Source organism: Sander vitreus, chromosome 11, assembly GCF_031162955.1.
Source record: "Sander vitreus isolate 19-12246 chromosome 11, sanVit1, whole genome shotgun sequence".
NCBI classification, from domain to species: Eukaryota; Metazoa; Chordata; class Actinopteri; order Perciformes; family Percidae; genus Sander; species Sander vitreus.
In genome coordinates, this window is record NC_135865.1 from 15,463,273 (window position 1) to 15,479,269 (window position 15,997).

The following is a 15,997-nucleotide window of genomic DNA, read 5'->3' on the forward strand; positions in this document are numbered from 1 at the left end:
AGTAGGAAAAGCACACAATAAAATCAATGATTCAATTTCAATTAGATGGTGCTAGTATTCATGGTGAATGCTGGCTTACTGGGACACTTAACAATACAAATTAACAATATAACACTCATACAAATTCTGCATACAAACGACCTGTGTTTTAAAATCTAGTGTTGAAAGCAGATATAATGGCATGAATGGGGCTGTCATGTGCATCTTATTAGTCATGTGATGAACGGCATCTGTTAAATTAAGATTAAAATGGATTTGTCTGACCTGTTCAATGAAGGAATGAACAAGTATACAATGAAGGCTATAACAAGGGTAAGGCAAGGCAGCTTTATTTGTATAGCACATTTCAGCAACAGGGCAATTCAAAGTGCTTTACATGAAAACAGATAAAAAAATTAAAAACAGATTTACATGAAAACAGATTAAAAAATAAAGAAACAGATAAAATACGAGAAAAAAAAGTTACAGTGCAGTATAAGAAATTAAACATTGAAGAGCAGTTAAAACAGTTAAATATATAAAAGCAGATAAAATAACTTTCCTGGACTCAGTGATCCAGTTTTTGGAAAGCCAAATCTTTTTGACCAATATGACAGATATCTCAAGCAGTCCAGTCCATACTTTCTAACCATCTCACCCACTATGGGTCCAGATGCGTCGCACGGCTTTGAGGTTTCATTCCCCATAGTTACAGAAGCTTTTCCTTTAGTATACTCTTATCATTTTCGATGTGGTCGTCACCGCAAAGCTTAGGTAGGAAGTTTGATATTCTTTGGAGGATTAAAATGATTTCAACAAAAACACCTACATTATATTTCATTTTATTAGCTTCATATGAACTTGCAGAGTGTGAGTTCATGGTGATCACATCTCTTCTATGGTATCACCATAACATTTACCTAAGTTTAGTATCCTTATAGCTATCCCAAAATTAATTACATGATATGCTTTTTTTTTCTTCTTTGTTGTAGGTACTTGTACTTTACTTACTTTATTTCCATTTCATCCAGGCTTCTTAATACTTATATTCCATTGCATTTTCATAGTCATTTTTACTCAACTACACTTATATGACAGTATAGTCACTTGTTACTTTGCAGACATACATATTAAACATATGAGTCATGATACATTGCTATAAGGACACTATATATAAAGTCAGTGAAATAACATTAAAATACTGCTTACATGTTAATGCAAGTATTAATAATACACTATTATAGTAGCTTAAGTAATAACACTGACATAGGCCATTCCCTGCATAAAAGCCTACTTTTAGTTTTATAATTGAAAGTAGGCTACATTCTGTACCTTTGCGTGATAAACATAAACAAGCACCCTGAACAAACTGCTCAACATTTTGGACAATGACTGTCATCCACTCCACAGCACTATCACGAAGCAGAAGAGTTTGATCAGCTCAAGACTACGCACACTGCCATGCACAACTGACAGACTGAGAAAGACATTTGTCCCCAGGGCCATACAACTCTACAATGCTTCACAAAAGGGAAGAGGAGAGAGAGACTTCTCTGCATAGTCTGTCTGCCTGTCCTCCCTCTCCACCACGTCCACTACCTCCTATAACAATAACAACAATAACAATAGTTATGTACTGACTGTCCACTGGCGCACTGTTTACTGCTTTGTCCATATTCTCTTATATTGTCCATATTTAATGCTGATCTCTAGACTTTATCCTTGCACTATTGGACTTATTTGCACAACCACCATGACACGCACTTTCATAGAGCACCTTACCATGCATACTGCATGTGGATTTTTTTACTTAGTATCTTTTCGTTTATTGTTCATATTATTCATGTTTATCATCCTGTTTATGTGTATGTTGTGTGTGATGTCTGTAAGCTACTACCTTGAATTTCCCCTTGGAGATCAATAAAGTATCTATCTATCTATCTATCTATCTATCTATCTATCTATCTATCTACATTTTGAATGCATGCTAACAGTGAGTAAGCAAAACATCTTCTTCTACCATTTAATTGTTGATGGCTTGATACTCACATCAAACTGTTCTCCATGGGCATGTTACGTCAGAGCAGAGTCGGGTTTATATGAAAGGGGGCTGTCCTAAATCAGAGAAAACCTTTCAAAACCAGCAGAGGGAAAGCAATTCCCTGTCCTTCACTTCGGCTACCCAACACTAGTTACGACCAACAACAACCCGAAGAGAAAAACACCAAGATGGCACCTATCTTCATCAAGACTGTTTTAATCAGTGAAAGTGTTGACCCTCGCTGCAAGACTATTCTGGAGGAAAATGGCATCCGAGTTACGGAAAAACAGAATATGAAAAAGGATGAATTGATGGCGGAGATTAAGGTGAAGTTGGCACTCGAGTAGGGTACTGCGTAACTGCTTTCACATGCACCGGGTGTTGTTCCTACGCAGCATGCAATCTTTTGCCATTCATTTTAAAAACAAAAGTTTAGCTTTAGCTAGCATCATTTTAAAAGCTCGTGTCATTGTTGCCGCTGCAGTTGTGTTGGGGAAAGTAAAAGCCTTTAGTGGTTTTTCATGTAAAGTTTAATGTAAAATGTGTGCATTTTTTTAAGTACTCACGCGCATTTCTTTTGCCCCAGACAAGCATTTTGCCGGGTGTGACAATTGATTGTACACTTAGTACCGCCCCTTACGAAGCTGATGCAACTCATCTCTGGCTTTACCGCTGGTCTCGCATCACTTTCTCTGATGCCACATGCGGCAGATTGGCAGCCTTTATCAGGTGCCTGTGCATGTAGTAATAATAATTAAAAAAAAGTATCTTTTGTGCAATTTAGATTTGTCAGATTTATAGATGGGTTGCAGTGGAAATGTTGTCATTCAAACTGAAATTATTGTAGTGTTTTGCAGTAGATCCAGGGCTGGACTATCCCACTGTCAGACCTTTGGGCAAAAGTAAGCTATGGTCCCCTTTTCCCCCTCCCCTTCTCTTGGTAGGCAAGCCAGCTTTAGTTGACCCAGACAACCTGAGCGGTCTGGATGGTTCACAATGTAGCAGCAGATCAGAAATGTATTTTGGCCCTGAACACTTAAGTGCTTTATAAGCCAACAGGATTTTGTTTTTAAAATCAATTATTAATAATAATAATAATTAATTAAATTGCAATTAAAGACAAGAAACATGGCCAAAAGTAGCATTTTGTACCATAATAATACCGGAGCATAGTTACTGTGTTGTCCCTGCATTTCACTCCCTTTATTATTGGGGAACTGCTAAAATACTCAGAGTAGGACACAAGTTAAACGCACCTCTGGTTCAACTTTCGTCTATCACTTTAAGATATGTAAGGGAAAATCTTCACACTGTCCAGCTGACATGTTACCATGGTTACAAAATGATCTTGTATAAATAGAGGCCACACATTACTTGCACATAGTGGGAGATGATCAGCTGTTTTTAAGCTATTGAATTTATGCAAAAAAAAACACACATGCTGTTATCACATAGGCCTTTTGGGTTGGTCAGTTTACTTTCCCACCACAAATTAACCGCACCAGATTCTGGAAGCAGACCAAAACCCTCCTTTTCAGGCGGTCTCAGTCCCGTTGTTTATTCTGCACCAGATTTAGCTAATGTGACAGCTTTCACATTAGCCCAAACAAACTTTACTAACGGGGCAAATACGGTTAGGTGCAAAAGGATTCTTACTTTGTGATAACATGAGTAGATGCATGTATTTAACTTTTGTACCATGTAAATTGTAACTAAAACATTTTGTAGTATTAAAACTACCTTTTTTACAAAATGATCCTCTATAAGACAGGGCCACAAGATGAGGTAATAATCAGGGTTTTAAGGCCCTTATCATCGTCCGTTTATATTGTGCTGTAGTGGTGCAAATGATTAAACATTTTGCATTGATTAATGTACCACAAAGTAATGGACACAGTGACTCTGTGGGTTTAGGGGGCCCTGAAGGTTTGGTATGGCTGTAACCACAGTCATATAAAACACAACTGTACGGTTTTTCTAACCCTCCTAGGACTACGATGGCCTTGTGGTTAGATCTGCAACGAAGGTAACATCTGATATCATCAATGCTGCTAATCTCAAAATCATTGGGAGAGCTGGAACTGGTGTGGACAATGTGGATGTTGATGCTGCCACCAAAAAGGGTATTATTGTAATGAAGTAAGTCTCCGCTCTATGCGCACATTTGATTTACTGTGCAGTTTCAATATCATGTACTGTCCATTAACTGTAGCCTGTTTTCTCCAGCACACCAAGCGGTAACACGATCAGTGCTGCCGAGCTGACATGTGCCCTGCTGATGAGCCTCTCAAGGTGAGATGAGCAATGGTCAACATGCTCAGTCTTTTTAATTGCATTGAAGTAATGTGAAAGTGCTATTAATTATGCCATTCTGTTTGCAGAAATGTGCCTCAAGCTGCGATGTCGATGAAACAAGGGAACTGGGATCGCAAAAAGGTTTGCAGAGATTGTAGTTTACCCCCGTGTGCTGTTTGAATGACCGTGTTTGCAGTTGGCACACAAAGCTATTACTGTTGCATGGTCAGCTCCATTGTTCAGCCAGTCATCACTAATCAGATGTGACACTTGGACAGGGTCATTGTTTTGTTTCTTAATTTTACAGTTCATGGGTACAGAGCTGTATGGCAAGGTACTTGGAATAGTTGGACTTGGAAGAATTGGAAAGGAAGTCGCCTCAAGAATGCAATCATTTGGCATGAGGGTAAGTAACGAGATTATACAGGACAAGACTGGTTGCATTTCTCAGTGGTTAATTGCACTTGATAATTAGATGAAACAAACATGGCAAGATTAGGTTTTTTTTTTCTCTTTTTAGACAATTGGCTATGATCCAATCACTCCTCCTGAGGTGACTGCCAGCTGGGGGGTGGAGCAGATGTCTCTGGAGCAGCTGTGGCCCCAGTGTGACTATATTACTGTCCATACTCCCCTAATGCCCTCTACTGTTGGTGAGTGTCACTGAAGCTCTAATGATTATATAGCCATCATAAATTGTACTTAGAATTTGTGGATTAAAAAAGAAGAAAAAAAAACATTTCCCCCCCCCAAGGTCTGCTTAATGATGAAACGTTTGCTAAATGCAAGAAAGGAGTAAAGGTTGTGAACTGCGCACGAGGGGGCATCATCGATGAAGCTGCTCTCCTCAGAGCTCTGGAGTCCGGACAGTGCGGAGGAGCAGGACTTGATGTCTTTGTTGAGGCAAGATTATTTGGGCAATAAATGGTGTCTTTTAATCACTCATTGATATTAATAAATGAGGTGCTGCAGCAGCCTACATCTTACTTTGTGTGTATGTTTGGCCACAGGAGCCTCCTAAGAACCGCTCATTGGTCGACCATCCTAATGTCATCAGCTGTCCTCACCTGGGAGCCAGTACGAAGGAGGCTCAGGCCCGCTGTGGGGAGGACATCGCTCTGCAGATTGTGGACATGGTGAAGGGCAAGAAGCTGGTTGGAGCAGTAAGTTCTACTCAGCGTTCAAACAAATAAAGTTGGGGACTCGTTAGATTAAAAAAAGAGTGATCAAAATCAATGCAGCATAATGCAACTGGATGACATCTTTTATTAGACCCTTCCTCCCTGTTTGTAACGCAGGCTTTCTGTCTAAAAGTTTTTATCTCTAAGCACAAGCCACAGAGAACATTACCTTGGCTGTTTTCACTTGCTGAGTAGTCGTTTGGAGTCAAAGCTTCGCTTTTATTACTTTTTAATTACATTATGACAAGTTTTGATGGATGTGGGACAGCATGTAAGGTGAGCACAGTTCTGTGTCAGCAACATCATACAGGAAGCATGTGTGAGGTCTTGCCATTCTACACTTGCTAAGCAAACAATAAATGCACTTAGTTTGATGCTTATTTTGTCATATTTTGACATTAAAAATGATTGTACAATATTGGAAAAACTAGTTTTTTTTTTTTTTTCTGTAATTTTTTATTTGAAGTAAAAAACAGATTGTTAGCATTTATTTCCATGATATGTCTAGCAATAAGGCACCATAGTCATAAATAAGCAGTTAGGAGAGATTAAGCAGAAGTAAGTGGAGAAACAAACAAGTATTTACACAAATACAAATACTGCTTGGGTTTGTGTAGCCACCTAAATTGTCAGACTTCTTTAACGTAAGTCTCTTACTTATTACTTAGCATTTTGGAATATGTGATACATCATGAGGAAATATTAACTCTAAAAAGAACCCACAAATATATTCACAAGAACTGGTTATATGGCCAAACTTGTAGCATTGTAAGAAAGTAACAAATTTCATATGAAAATGGATATGGAGGTAACCTTAAAGAAGGTGAGACATCCCCCATCATGGCTGTAATGTGGGTCTGAAAATGCTTAATTGCATCTGTTTTCCAAATGTGTGATCACATTCAGTTCACAAAAGCACTCTGATTCCATGTCTTCTCCTTTTTGTAGGTAAATGCACAGGTTCTGGCCAGCACGTTCTCCCAGGAATCTCACCAGTTGATCAAACTGGGAGAAGCTGTCGGAGCTGTTCTGCAATCATGTGCTACGTCTTCTAAGAAAATGTATAAACATATCCAAATCACTACTCAAGGTAAAACTACTGGTCCAACCAGTTTGTGTAACCTGAAGGGGGAGGAGGAGGGGGGGGGGGTCACAGTATTGTAATGGTGGGAAATATACTCCCTCTGGTGGTATGATTGTGAAACAGGTGGTTATGACAATGCAGTTTTTTTCAATTTTTCTAAAATCAGCATTTTTGCTTTTGAATGTTTCACTTGATAGTAGTGGCAGTTAACAATATGTACTGTTATCGTCAAACCAGGGGATTGCATGAAGTTCGCCACTGGTTACATGACTTCATCAGTACTGGTTGGACTGCTGAACCATGAATCTGGCTGCTGCCCGAACCTCATCAACGTACTCAGCCTAGCCAAGGAGTCTGGAATCACGGTACAACTTGAACCCCTACTGGCAAATGCCACATGACAATAATGAGTGTTAAGAAAATAATCTTTTCATACATGTGGACTCTTCAGGTGAACCAGAACCACTGTGCATCTGATGGGGCTGCCAGTGGCGTGTGTAAGGTGGAGATTGTGGCCAACAGCAGCAGCTACAAAGCCAGTGGCTCAGTTCAAGGTGGTGTGCCAGTCCTGTTGGAGCTGAGCGACAGTGTGTTCAAACAGCCGGTCTCTCTCACTGGGAACCTGCTGTTCTTCAAGGCCTCTGCAAGTCCTCAGCTCCTATCTTCAGTGGCTGGTAAGACATTTTTAAAATGATACAATTAACCAGTATGTTTAGGATAAGGCTATAACTGATAGATACAACTAGTTGGTCTCTGTATATACACACTCTGGATGGATCTTAAGCAGGGCAAACATATTTGTGACATTTCAAGTTTCAGCTATGTAAAACGCAAAACAAAACTCAACATTCTTAGTCAAAGTCCTCTTTCAAGCCTCAACATTTTACTCAGAGACACCAACCGAAATCCATCAGTGTGTCAAGGATCACTTTTGGCAACAGTCTCAATAGACCTTTTTAGAGTTTGTAATTTAGTGTAATGGTTTACCTTCATAAATAGTTTATTTTATTCAAGCGTTTCACATTAGTAAATGTTTTCCTGATTGCCTAGACTGCATGAGCTCACAGGACATCACAAAATCACAACTAGTTTCAGAATGACACACATTCATTTTCAAACATAATACAAACAGTGAAAAGAAAAGACGTTTTAACAATCGGACTTTCAGGTCTACCACAAAATTCATATATCTCTGACAAAACATGTTCTGTACAATACTGGAGAAATTGGAATAAATACTTGTTAAATAGATAATCCATATTACCTTCTTTTCCAGGCACGTTAGCAAACGTAAACACATCAACATTCAACAATATTTCTGATAAACTGTACACCAGAATATTTGTCGTGCCATTTCATGATAAATTGATACTCTTTAATAATCACATTGTGTACAGTTCAAGTGTAAGTACTGTACAAGCTAACTGTTTCCCTCCTTTATAAATCGGAATCTGCCAACCTCCATGGCTTCTAGATGTGAGATATAATTAGCAATTTAGACCCATACATTTGTTTTAAAATGCACATTTGTCCTTTTTTATTTTTGCTTTTAACAAAATAAACACATTTTCTTCAAACTAGACTTTTAATTGAGTAAATATTACAATACACATTATTCCTGTAGATATACAGCGTATCCGTCTCCGCAAAGATTGAATATAGCCTCAGTGGAACAGACACAGTATACAGTATATCGTATGTTTTATAATATATTGTTTGTTAACTTAAGACTTTAAATTGTGATGAAAGGTGGTATTGAGTTATGACTTCTTAGGACTAAATAGCTGTGTTTTTCTTTCTTTAAATTTGCACCTATTTTCTCTTTTCCATTGTTTTTTGTTTAGGGCTTTTGGCCACAGAGGGAGTGGAGATTGAGTCCTACAGTGCTCCCGCAGACCGCACCGGGGATCTGTGGTATTGTGTGGGGGTGTCCTCTCTCCTGCGAGACCTCAGTGCCTTGAAGCCTTTGGTAAAGGAGGCTGCACAGCTCACTATTTAAATGGCCGCAGCAATGCTATCTGAAAAACATCTTTTGAGAGTGTCTGAATATAATTGATCCGTCTTGGTTTTAGCATTTACAACTAACAGCTTTGTTTAGAAGTTGAACATTTGCAGTTTAAAACTTTCATTTTGATAACATTCCAGTGTTCAGATACTTTACATGAACTTTGTTAAAGTAGAACTATAAATAAAAATATTTCAGTGTCACATGCTGTTCAGTTTGTTGTTTGAACTTTTTAAAGCAGAGGTGTAAAATAAAGTAATTGTAAGAACAATTGTAACTAACTGGCAATTGAGGTCTTTTTATTCAGTGAACTTCACACTTTTACTTCTTACATTTTTGAAGGGGATGTACTACACCAAGTTGCCCATCTATTGAGCACACATGTACAGTTCAATGCAATCTAATACAACAGCCCTGCAATATAACGTAAAGTTTAAAATTCAGTTTTTGTGTCCATGGGAATTTATTTTAATTCCATGGTTAATTTTAAGGCAGTAGTTTATAGTATTTTATTCCATTACATTGTATATGGGTACACATATCTCATAAAAGCTCATACAGTATGATGCATCTCCAGTTAAACTACCAAACGGCAGTGGTGGGAAGTAACTAAGTCAAATTACTCAAGTACTGTACTTTAGTACACTTTTGAGGTGGATGCACTTAAGTATTTCCATTTTCTGATATTTACTACTTTTCCACTATATTATTGGAAATATTGTACTTTTCACTCCACTACATTTATTTAATATATGTTACTCTTTACTTTGCAGATTCAGATAAATAAAATGAAGAAATACATGATCTATTATTAAAATAAGGATAATACTTAATTGATCCCTTGGTGAAATTCACAAGATACCTGGCAGTATATAATGGAAAATAAGCCCCACCATTAAATTACAATTTTCACTGTGACTTCAAAGAATTATCTTTTTAGTTAAAGATTTAAAACCTTTTTCCACCATTGTTTTATGCATTTTAGTAAGTACTATATTTCAAGACTGTTAATACTCTCCTGCGGGCTTGAATTCCATGTACTGTTTTACTATAGTACGAGTACAAACAAGCTGATGTGGTCACATGTCTCAGATCTTGTGCAGCAGTGAATATCGTGCACTGTGCTGTTAATCCTTGTTAGGATTAGGTAAAGCCCACACTGAAAGTTGGTTCAAAACGCCATGGCAACGACAAGAATGGGGGGGGGAAACATGAATAGTGAAGAGTGCAATGGCTTCTTGTTTGTGCTGTATTGAATGCGACGCTCATTTGTATAAGATTTGTATGCTATGTGATGCTACTTCTCCGCCTGTTGAGTACACTAATAATGCGCCGTCCGTGAATGCATCACGAGACTGGATGAATGTTCTATTTAGGCTCAGGGAGAAAATAGCGGTGTTGGGTGATTCCTCTGTATGGTGGCTTGGTTTTGTCAAGGACCTGCTGGTGTAGACGTGTAGCAGAAGAGAGTAGGAGGAGGGGGGATGACCGCTGCACACAAATACCAAAATAGGACAGAGCTGTCTGCGCCAGTCCTGCACGAGCTAAATTGAGGTTCATGTTTTTTTTTTTGAAGAGGAGCGTTCAAAGAGAGGACCCACTGCCGAGTGTTGAACAGCACGGTTCATTCATGGAAATAGGATGAGAGGTAAGCGTTTATCTTCCTAAATGTAGCCTTCTAATTATGAATGAATGCGTAAATAAAGGGACATTGACATCACGATTTTGTCTTTAGAGCAGATTGTGTAATTTGACCACTGACATAGGCTATTTGCATGTATTTTCCCCAGATACCATGTCACATAAGCCAGCTGAAATCTACACGTACGACTTCTGTGATAGTGACCATCCAACAGAGCTCCTTGATGCACTCAGGCATTTCTACATTAGTGGCCTGTTTACCGACGTTGCTCTACAATGTGGCGAGTCCGGACAGGTGTTTCACTGCCACAAGGCGCTGCTATCAGCCCGCAGCTCATATTTCAGAGTCATGTTCACAGCTGACATGAGGGAGAGGTCAAACAGCGTCATCAAACTCACCGGGGTAGACTGCGGGGTACTAGGTGTTCTGGTGAACTATGTGTACACAGCTCAGGTGTGTATCACTGCGAGCAACGTGCAGAGCCTGCTAGAGGCTGCAGATCTCCTGCAGTTCCTTTCTGTGAAACAAGCATGCGAGGAGTTTCTCATTCGCCTCCTGGATGTGGACAACTGCCTGGGGATGCATGCTTTTGCTGAGCTGCACCTGTGTCCCAGCCTGGAGAGGGAGGCCCGCAGAGTGATGCTGAGCAGTTTCACGGAGCTCATTCAGCAGGAGGAGTTCCTAGAACTGGATCATAGAAAGATGACATCACTTTTGGCTGCTCAGAACCTCACCATGCAGAGGGACGATCTGTTGATAGATGCTGTGGCTAAGTGGGTGACCCATGACTTGGATAATCGTGTTCACTGTGCTGCAGAGTTGCTGCACTCCATCCATCTGGATCTGGATGAGATTGACTTTAAAGCTACTTTAGATGTGCACAAACAATGCTTGCTGAACAGTGAAGGGAAGCTTAAATCTATGATCGTTCAGGCTTTAAGGTCCAATGACAAGGAGATGTCTGCGAGCAGAAAAATGTCTTCCAGCATGTATATCATCGGTGGATACTACTGGCATCCTCTTTGTGAGGTTCACATATGGGATCCTATCAGCAACACCTGGGTGCAAGGAAAAGACATGCCTGACCACGCAAGGGAGAGCTACTGCGTCAGTTTACTTGGAGCAAATATCTATGTGACTGGTGGTTACAGGACAAACACTGTTGAGGCTCTGGACACAGTTTCAGTTTATAACTGTGACTATGATGAATGGACCGAGGGTTGCTCCATGATCACAGCAAGATACTACCACTGCTCTGTGGCTTTGCATGGCTGTATTTATGCCATCGGAGGCTACAGAGGAGGAGCTCCAGAGCAAGAGACAGAATATTATGATCCTTTGAAAAAGAAATGGTTCCCTTTGGCCAAAATGATCCAAGGTATGAAAAATATTAAGTGATATATGCATTGATGCACTGAAGAAGAAGGAGAAAGGAATAAATTACTGTTGAGAAAACAATCTCACTATAGGGTCAATTTAGTAGCTGTACTGGAGTTTTAGATTTGTATTAGCAGATTGAAGTTGGTTTAATGGCATTCTTGATTCCCATTTTTTTCCCTCCTAAGCACTTTAAGGACTTCTTGTCCATGTTGGCCTAAAATCTGAGTTTCAGAGTAATTTCTTTACCTTCCATCTGCTGATGAAGATCGTGTGATTTGATTGAAAGCTCCTAAATAGCTTCTAAATTGAACTTGTGGTTCCTGATTGGCTCCTGTGGTTACTAATTGAAAGTCAATGTTTATTATTTTTATTGTTGTGCTTATTGAGCTTAAAGGTTCATTCTTGTCCTTGTGAATAGCAGTTTGACAAAACATTCTTAACACACGTTCCACTTACTTGTCTTCGTTCTGAGCTTTCAGCCACATATCAGGTCCATCATCAGTTTGCTCAGTTGCCATGGTTATGTTTTAGTTGTCATAACAACTGAATCATCTCCTGAACCTATATATTATATTATACTATATATAGCTGGAAGCCCCGAAATAAATTGACAAGGGGAAATTGAGTTTTAAAAAAGTGCATGCTTTTACATTTTTTACAACTTAAAGCTGCACTAATAAATATTTTTATATTAACACTGGATCACTGAGTACTTGTATGTAAAAGTGGCCATTCGTATTGACAAACCCACTGAGAATTATCACCTAACTCTGCTGTTCAACTCAGATCTAGGGAGAATTTTAGCATCTTTCAGCTCATTGTTTTGATTTGATGGCACACGACTTTATGAATTAGTTCACTCTCACATTTTCAGACACAGGCAGTTGGTTTTTAATGAAAAAAGTTCTGATAAACCCATTGTATGCTACCTGCCCAGCACCAAAAGACAGACAGGCAAAGTTAGTTAGATAGCTAGTGAAAATAGTGAAGGGATTTATTGGCTAAAATGGCCAGATACTTCTCTCAGGAGTTGGTGGAGAGCAAAACAGATCCGAAAGAAGAGTGATTATTTGCCAGGTGAGCAGAAACATGACTCCAAATGAATTCTAAAGTTGCTCCAGATCTGTTGAATGTGTAATTAAGCAACTGTTTGTTACATGTTTTCTATATCAACATAAGGTGATTGTATATGTCAGTGTTGTGTTTTCAGCTTGTTGCGCTTTCCCCAAAAGGTTTTAATAAATGCAGGTTTAAGTTTTATTAACATTTATAGACATGAGTGATTAGGTTAGGTTAGGTTACTTTATTGATACCCGTAGGTAAACTAGTTTTACAGTCTAAGAGAGGCGGGACATCCTTAAACATAACATGCAACAACACAAAACATTAAAACATATAAAAACAGGTAATAAAACATGGATAAAAAGAAATAGAAAACAGTACATAACCAAAGTGCTTGTGTGTTTTGTGCAAAGAATTTTACTGTTTGTTTAACATAGTAATTGCCACTGGTACAAAACTGTTTTTAAATCTTGTAGTTCTGTAACCAGGAACTCTTAGCCTCCATCCAGAGGGGAGATACTGGAATTCCTTATTCAGAGGGTGTAGGCTATCTTCTTTGATAGCCATAGCTAACCGCTGTAATTGTTTGGCATACAGGAAATGGGGGTGCAGCTGGGACTCCCCAGTCAGCTTACTTGACCATTTTACAATTTGGTTTAGGCGATTTTTGTGCTTGACTGGAACACACCCAAACCATGCTACTAGGGAGAAAGATATGATGGTTTCGATAAAAGCATGATAGAATAATGTCATCATGGTCTTATCTATATTAAAATGGTAGTTTTCTCAAACAGTATAGAAGCTGTTGTCCTTTTTTACAGACAGCCTCACAATTCTCCTGGGAATTTCAATTTCAATAATTGTCCCTAAGTATCTATAGGATTGTACTTGATCCACTAGTTGACCATTTATAGTTATAGCCTCGTATCCTGGAGTTTTTCCAAAATCAATGTACATATCCTTTGTTTTGGATATGTTCAATTGAAGGTGTGACTCCTCACACCATTGGACAAAGTCTTCAATTATTGGACCATGACCTCTGTCATTTTTATGGAGCAAACTCACTATGATGGAGTCGTCCGCATATTTAATAATGGTCCTATTTACATATTTGCCCTGACACATGTTTGTATATAGAATGAACAGAAGGGGTGAAAGTACTCACCCCTGTGGTGAACCTGTAGAAGAGCAAAGCTGACCAGACCGTTCACCTTTACTCTCTGTGTCTCTGTGTCCTGATTGATCAAATGATATTTTTATCCTCTGTTTCTTTTGAAGGTGTAGGAAATGCCACTGCCTGTGTAATGGGAGATAAAATCTATGTGACCGGAGGTCACTATGGGTACAGAGGAAACTGCACCTATGAAAGAATCCAAGTCTACAAGCCAGATGTCAATGAGTGGAGTATCATTACAATAAGTCCGCATCCAGGTATGAGAATAAGAAGAAATAGGAATACAAAAATGCTCATTACTGTATTCTAATTTGAAATCCTCTGTTTTCAGAGTACGGGCTGTGCTCTGTGTCTCTCGACAACAAACTGTATTTGGTGGGTGGACAGACGACTATCGCAGACTGCTACGACATAGAGAGAGACAAATGGAGACCAATATCAGTGATGAAGGAGAGGAGGATGGAGTGTGGGGCGGTGGTAATAAATGGATGTATTTATGTAACAGGGGGATACTCCTACTCAAAAGGGACTTATCTGCAGAGCATTGAGAAATATGACCCTGAGCTGGACTCTTGGGAGATTGTGGGGACTCTTCCAAGCCCAGCCAGATCACATGGAAGTGTTTGTGTTTACAGTGTTTAGTGTCAAACCCTTATCACATCATATTGTGCCAAATAAATCAGATGGTGAATTGTATTCTGTCAAAGTCTGCAAATGTCAGGTACACACTATCACACAAGATGTTGAGTTAGAATCAGAATCAGAATCAGAAAAGCTTTATTCCCAAGTACGTTTTTTACACATACAAGGAATTTGTTTTGGTTAAAAATAAGAGTAATAGTTAAGATAAAAAGAGCAGATTAAGTACAGTGGCATGTAGAGCCAGAGGGGGGGTGTGGAGAGAGTCAGGGTGGTTTCCGGGCTTTGTTGATAAGGCTAGTGGCAGAGGGGAAGAAACTGTCCTTGTGACGTGAGGTTTTGGTCCTGATGGACCTCAGCCTCCTGCCAGAGGGGAGTGTCTCAAAGAGTTTGTGTCTGGGGTGGGAGGGGTCAGCCACAATCTTTCCAGCACGCTTCAGAGTCCTGGTGGCATAAAGGTCCTGGAGCGGCGGCAGATTGCAGCCAATCACCTTCTCAGCTGACCGAATGACACGCTGCAGTTTGCCCTTGTCCTTGGCAGTGGCAGCAGCGTACCAGATGGTGATGGAGGATGTGAGGATGGACTCAATGATGGCTGTGTAGAAGTGCACCATCATTGTCTTTGGCAGGTTGAATTTCTTCAGCTGCCGCAGGAGAAATGTAGCACATTATACCTGCCTCTATAGGGCTACACATTTGCCAAACTGTGAATACACTGTAATAACAAGCATTACACTTAAACTCAGGAGCTTCACAGTTAGCACTTTAGTTAACTTTTGGGTATTTCTGTTTATATAGATTGAAAGGAAAGACTTAGACTTAGAAAAAATAGTATTATTTAAAACTTTACATATACATGGAATCCACCTCTGACTACTAGCACTAGGAATCAAATGCAAATCTTTTCCTTTTTTATTTTATTTAAATATATATAACTGTACTATTACTTGATTAAATAAATTACAACCTGTATGATGTGATTTCTGCCTGAATTTATCAGTGAGCTCCATACAAGGTACACTGGACAATTTTCATTACATTGTATCTAAAACTGATCTGCAGTCACACACACTTAGATTTATGTTTGGCTCCATACTATAACTTGTGGATGTTAATATTTCAGGTAAAGACTGTTGTAGTATAAAAGCAAGGCAAATGTATTTGTATAGCAAGTTTTAACAAGTAAATTTTAAAGTGCTTTTTATTAGACATAACAATACATAATTAAGACAAGATATAGCCTAAACAAACAAGGCAATATCAAAAGATGTATGAAACAAAAACAGAACATATAAGTAAGCTAAAAGAATACAACTTTATAAATGAATATAAATAATGAAAAAGTTACAACTCTAATATTACTAGCCTACATTTTAATTTGGGATCATATAACAGAAAACAGGTGCGCTTGTTCTGCACTAAATTTAAGTTGGGTGCTGTAACTCAAAAAGAGAACTGCAATGTGTTTGCCCAAAACAAATTCACAAAAAATACGTCACTTCAGTAGTGAAAACA

The 15,997-nt window shown here is 38.9% G+C and overlaps 2 protein-coding genes and 1 long non-coding RNA gene across 3 annotated transcripts; 2 read left to right on the forward strand and 1 right to left on the reverse strand.

Moving 5' to 3' along the window:
* Positions 1 to 313: 313 nt before the first annotated feature.
* LOC144525222 (uncharacterized) lies at positions 314 to 2,636 on the reverse strand. The gene is made up of 3 exons (XR_013502670.1): positions 2,587 to 2,636; positions 2,029 to 2,094; positions 314 to 1,581 (listed from the first exon to the last, which is right to left on the reverse strand). It is a non-coding gene; the product is annotated as an uncharacterized LOC144525222 (long non-coding RNA).
* On the forward strand, positions 2,104 to 8,862 carry phgdh (phosphoglycerate dehydrogenase). The gene is made up of 12 exons (XM_078261847.1): positions 2,104 to 2,346; positions 4,011 to 4,159; positions 4,247 to 4,312; positions 4,402 to 4,456; positions 4,623 to 4,721; positions 4,836 to 4,968; positions 5,070 to 5,218; positions 5,326 to 5,478; positions 6,445 to 6,586; positions 6,818 to 6,945; positions 7,032 to 7,254; positions 8,425 to 8,862. The coding sequence occupies exons 1-12, from the start codon at positions 2,209 to 2,211 to the stop codon at positions 8,577 to 8,579; spliced, it is 1,590 nt and encodes a 529-aa protein (XP_078117973.1). The 5' UTR covers positions 2,104 to 2,208; the 3' UTR covers positions 8,580 to 8,862.
* A 593-nt stretch (positions 8,863 to 9,455) lies between these two features.
* On the forward strand, positions 9,456 to 15,448 carry klhl23 (kelch-like family member 23). The gene is made up of 4 exons (XM_078261845.1): positions 9,456 to 10,233; positions 10,376 to 11,605; positions 13,948 to 14,100; positions 14,175 to 15,448. The coding sequence occupies exons 1-4, from the start codon at positions 10,227 to 10,229 to the stop codon at positions 14,483 to 14,485; spliced, it is 1,701 nt and encodes a 566-aa protein (XP_078117971.1). The 5' UTR covers positions 9,456 to 10,226; the 3' UTR covers positions 14,486 to 15,448.
* Positions 15,449 to 15,997: the final 549 nt, after the last annotated feature.

Coding starts and splice junctions, on each gene's coding strand:
- phgdh (XM_078261847.1), top strand. CDS start 2,209: ATGGCACCTATCTTCATCAAGACTGTTTTAATCAGTGAAAGTGTTGAC. Junction 2,347..4,010: donor AATTGATGGCGGAGATTAAG/GTGAAGTTGGCA, acceptor TAACCCTCCTAG/GACTACGATGGCCTTGTGGT. Junction 4,457..4,622: donor GGAACTGGGATCGCAAAAAG/GTTTGCAGAGAT, acceptor TTAATTTTACAG/TTCATGGGTACAGAGCTGTA.
- klhl23 (XM_078261845.1), top strand. Junction 11,606..13,947: donor TTTGGCCAAAATGATCCAAG/GTATGAAAAATA, acceptor TTTCTTTTGAAG/GTGTAGGAAATGCCACTGCC. Junction 14,101..14,174: donor TACAATAAGTCCGCATCCAG/GTATGAGAATAA, acceptor CTCTGTTTTCAG/AGTACGGGCTGTGCTCTGTG.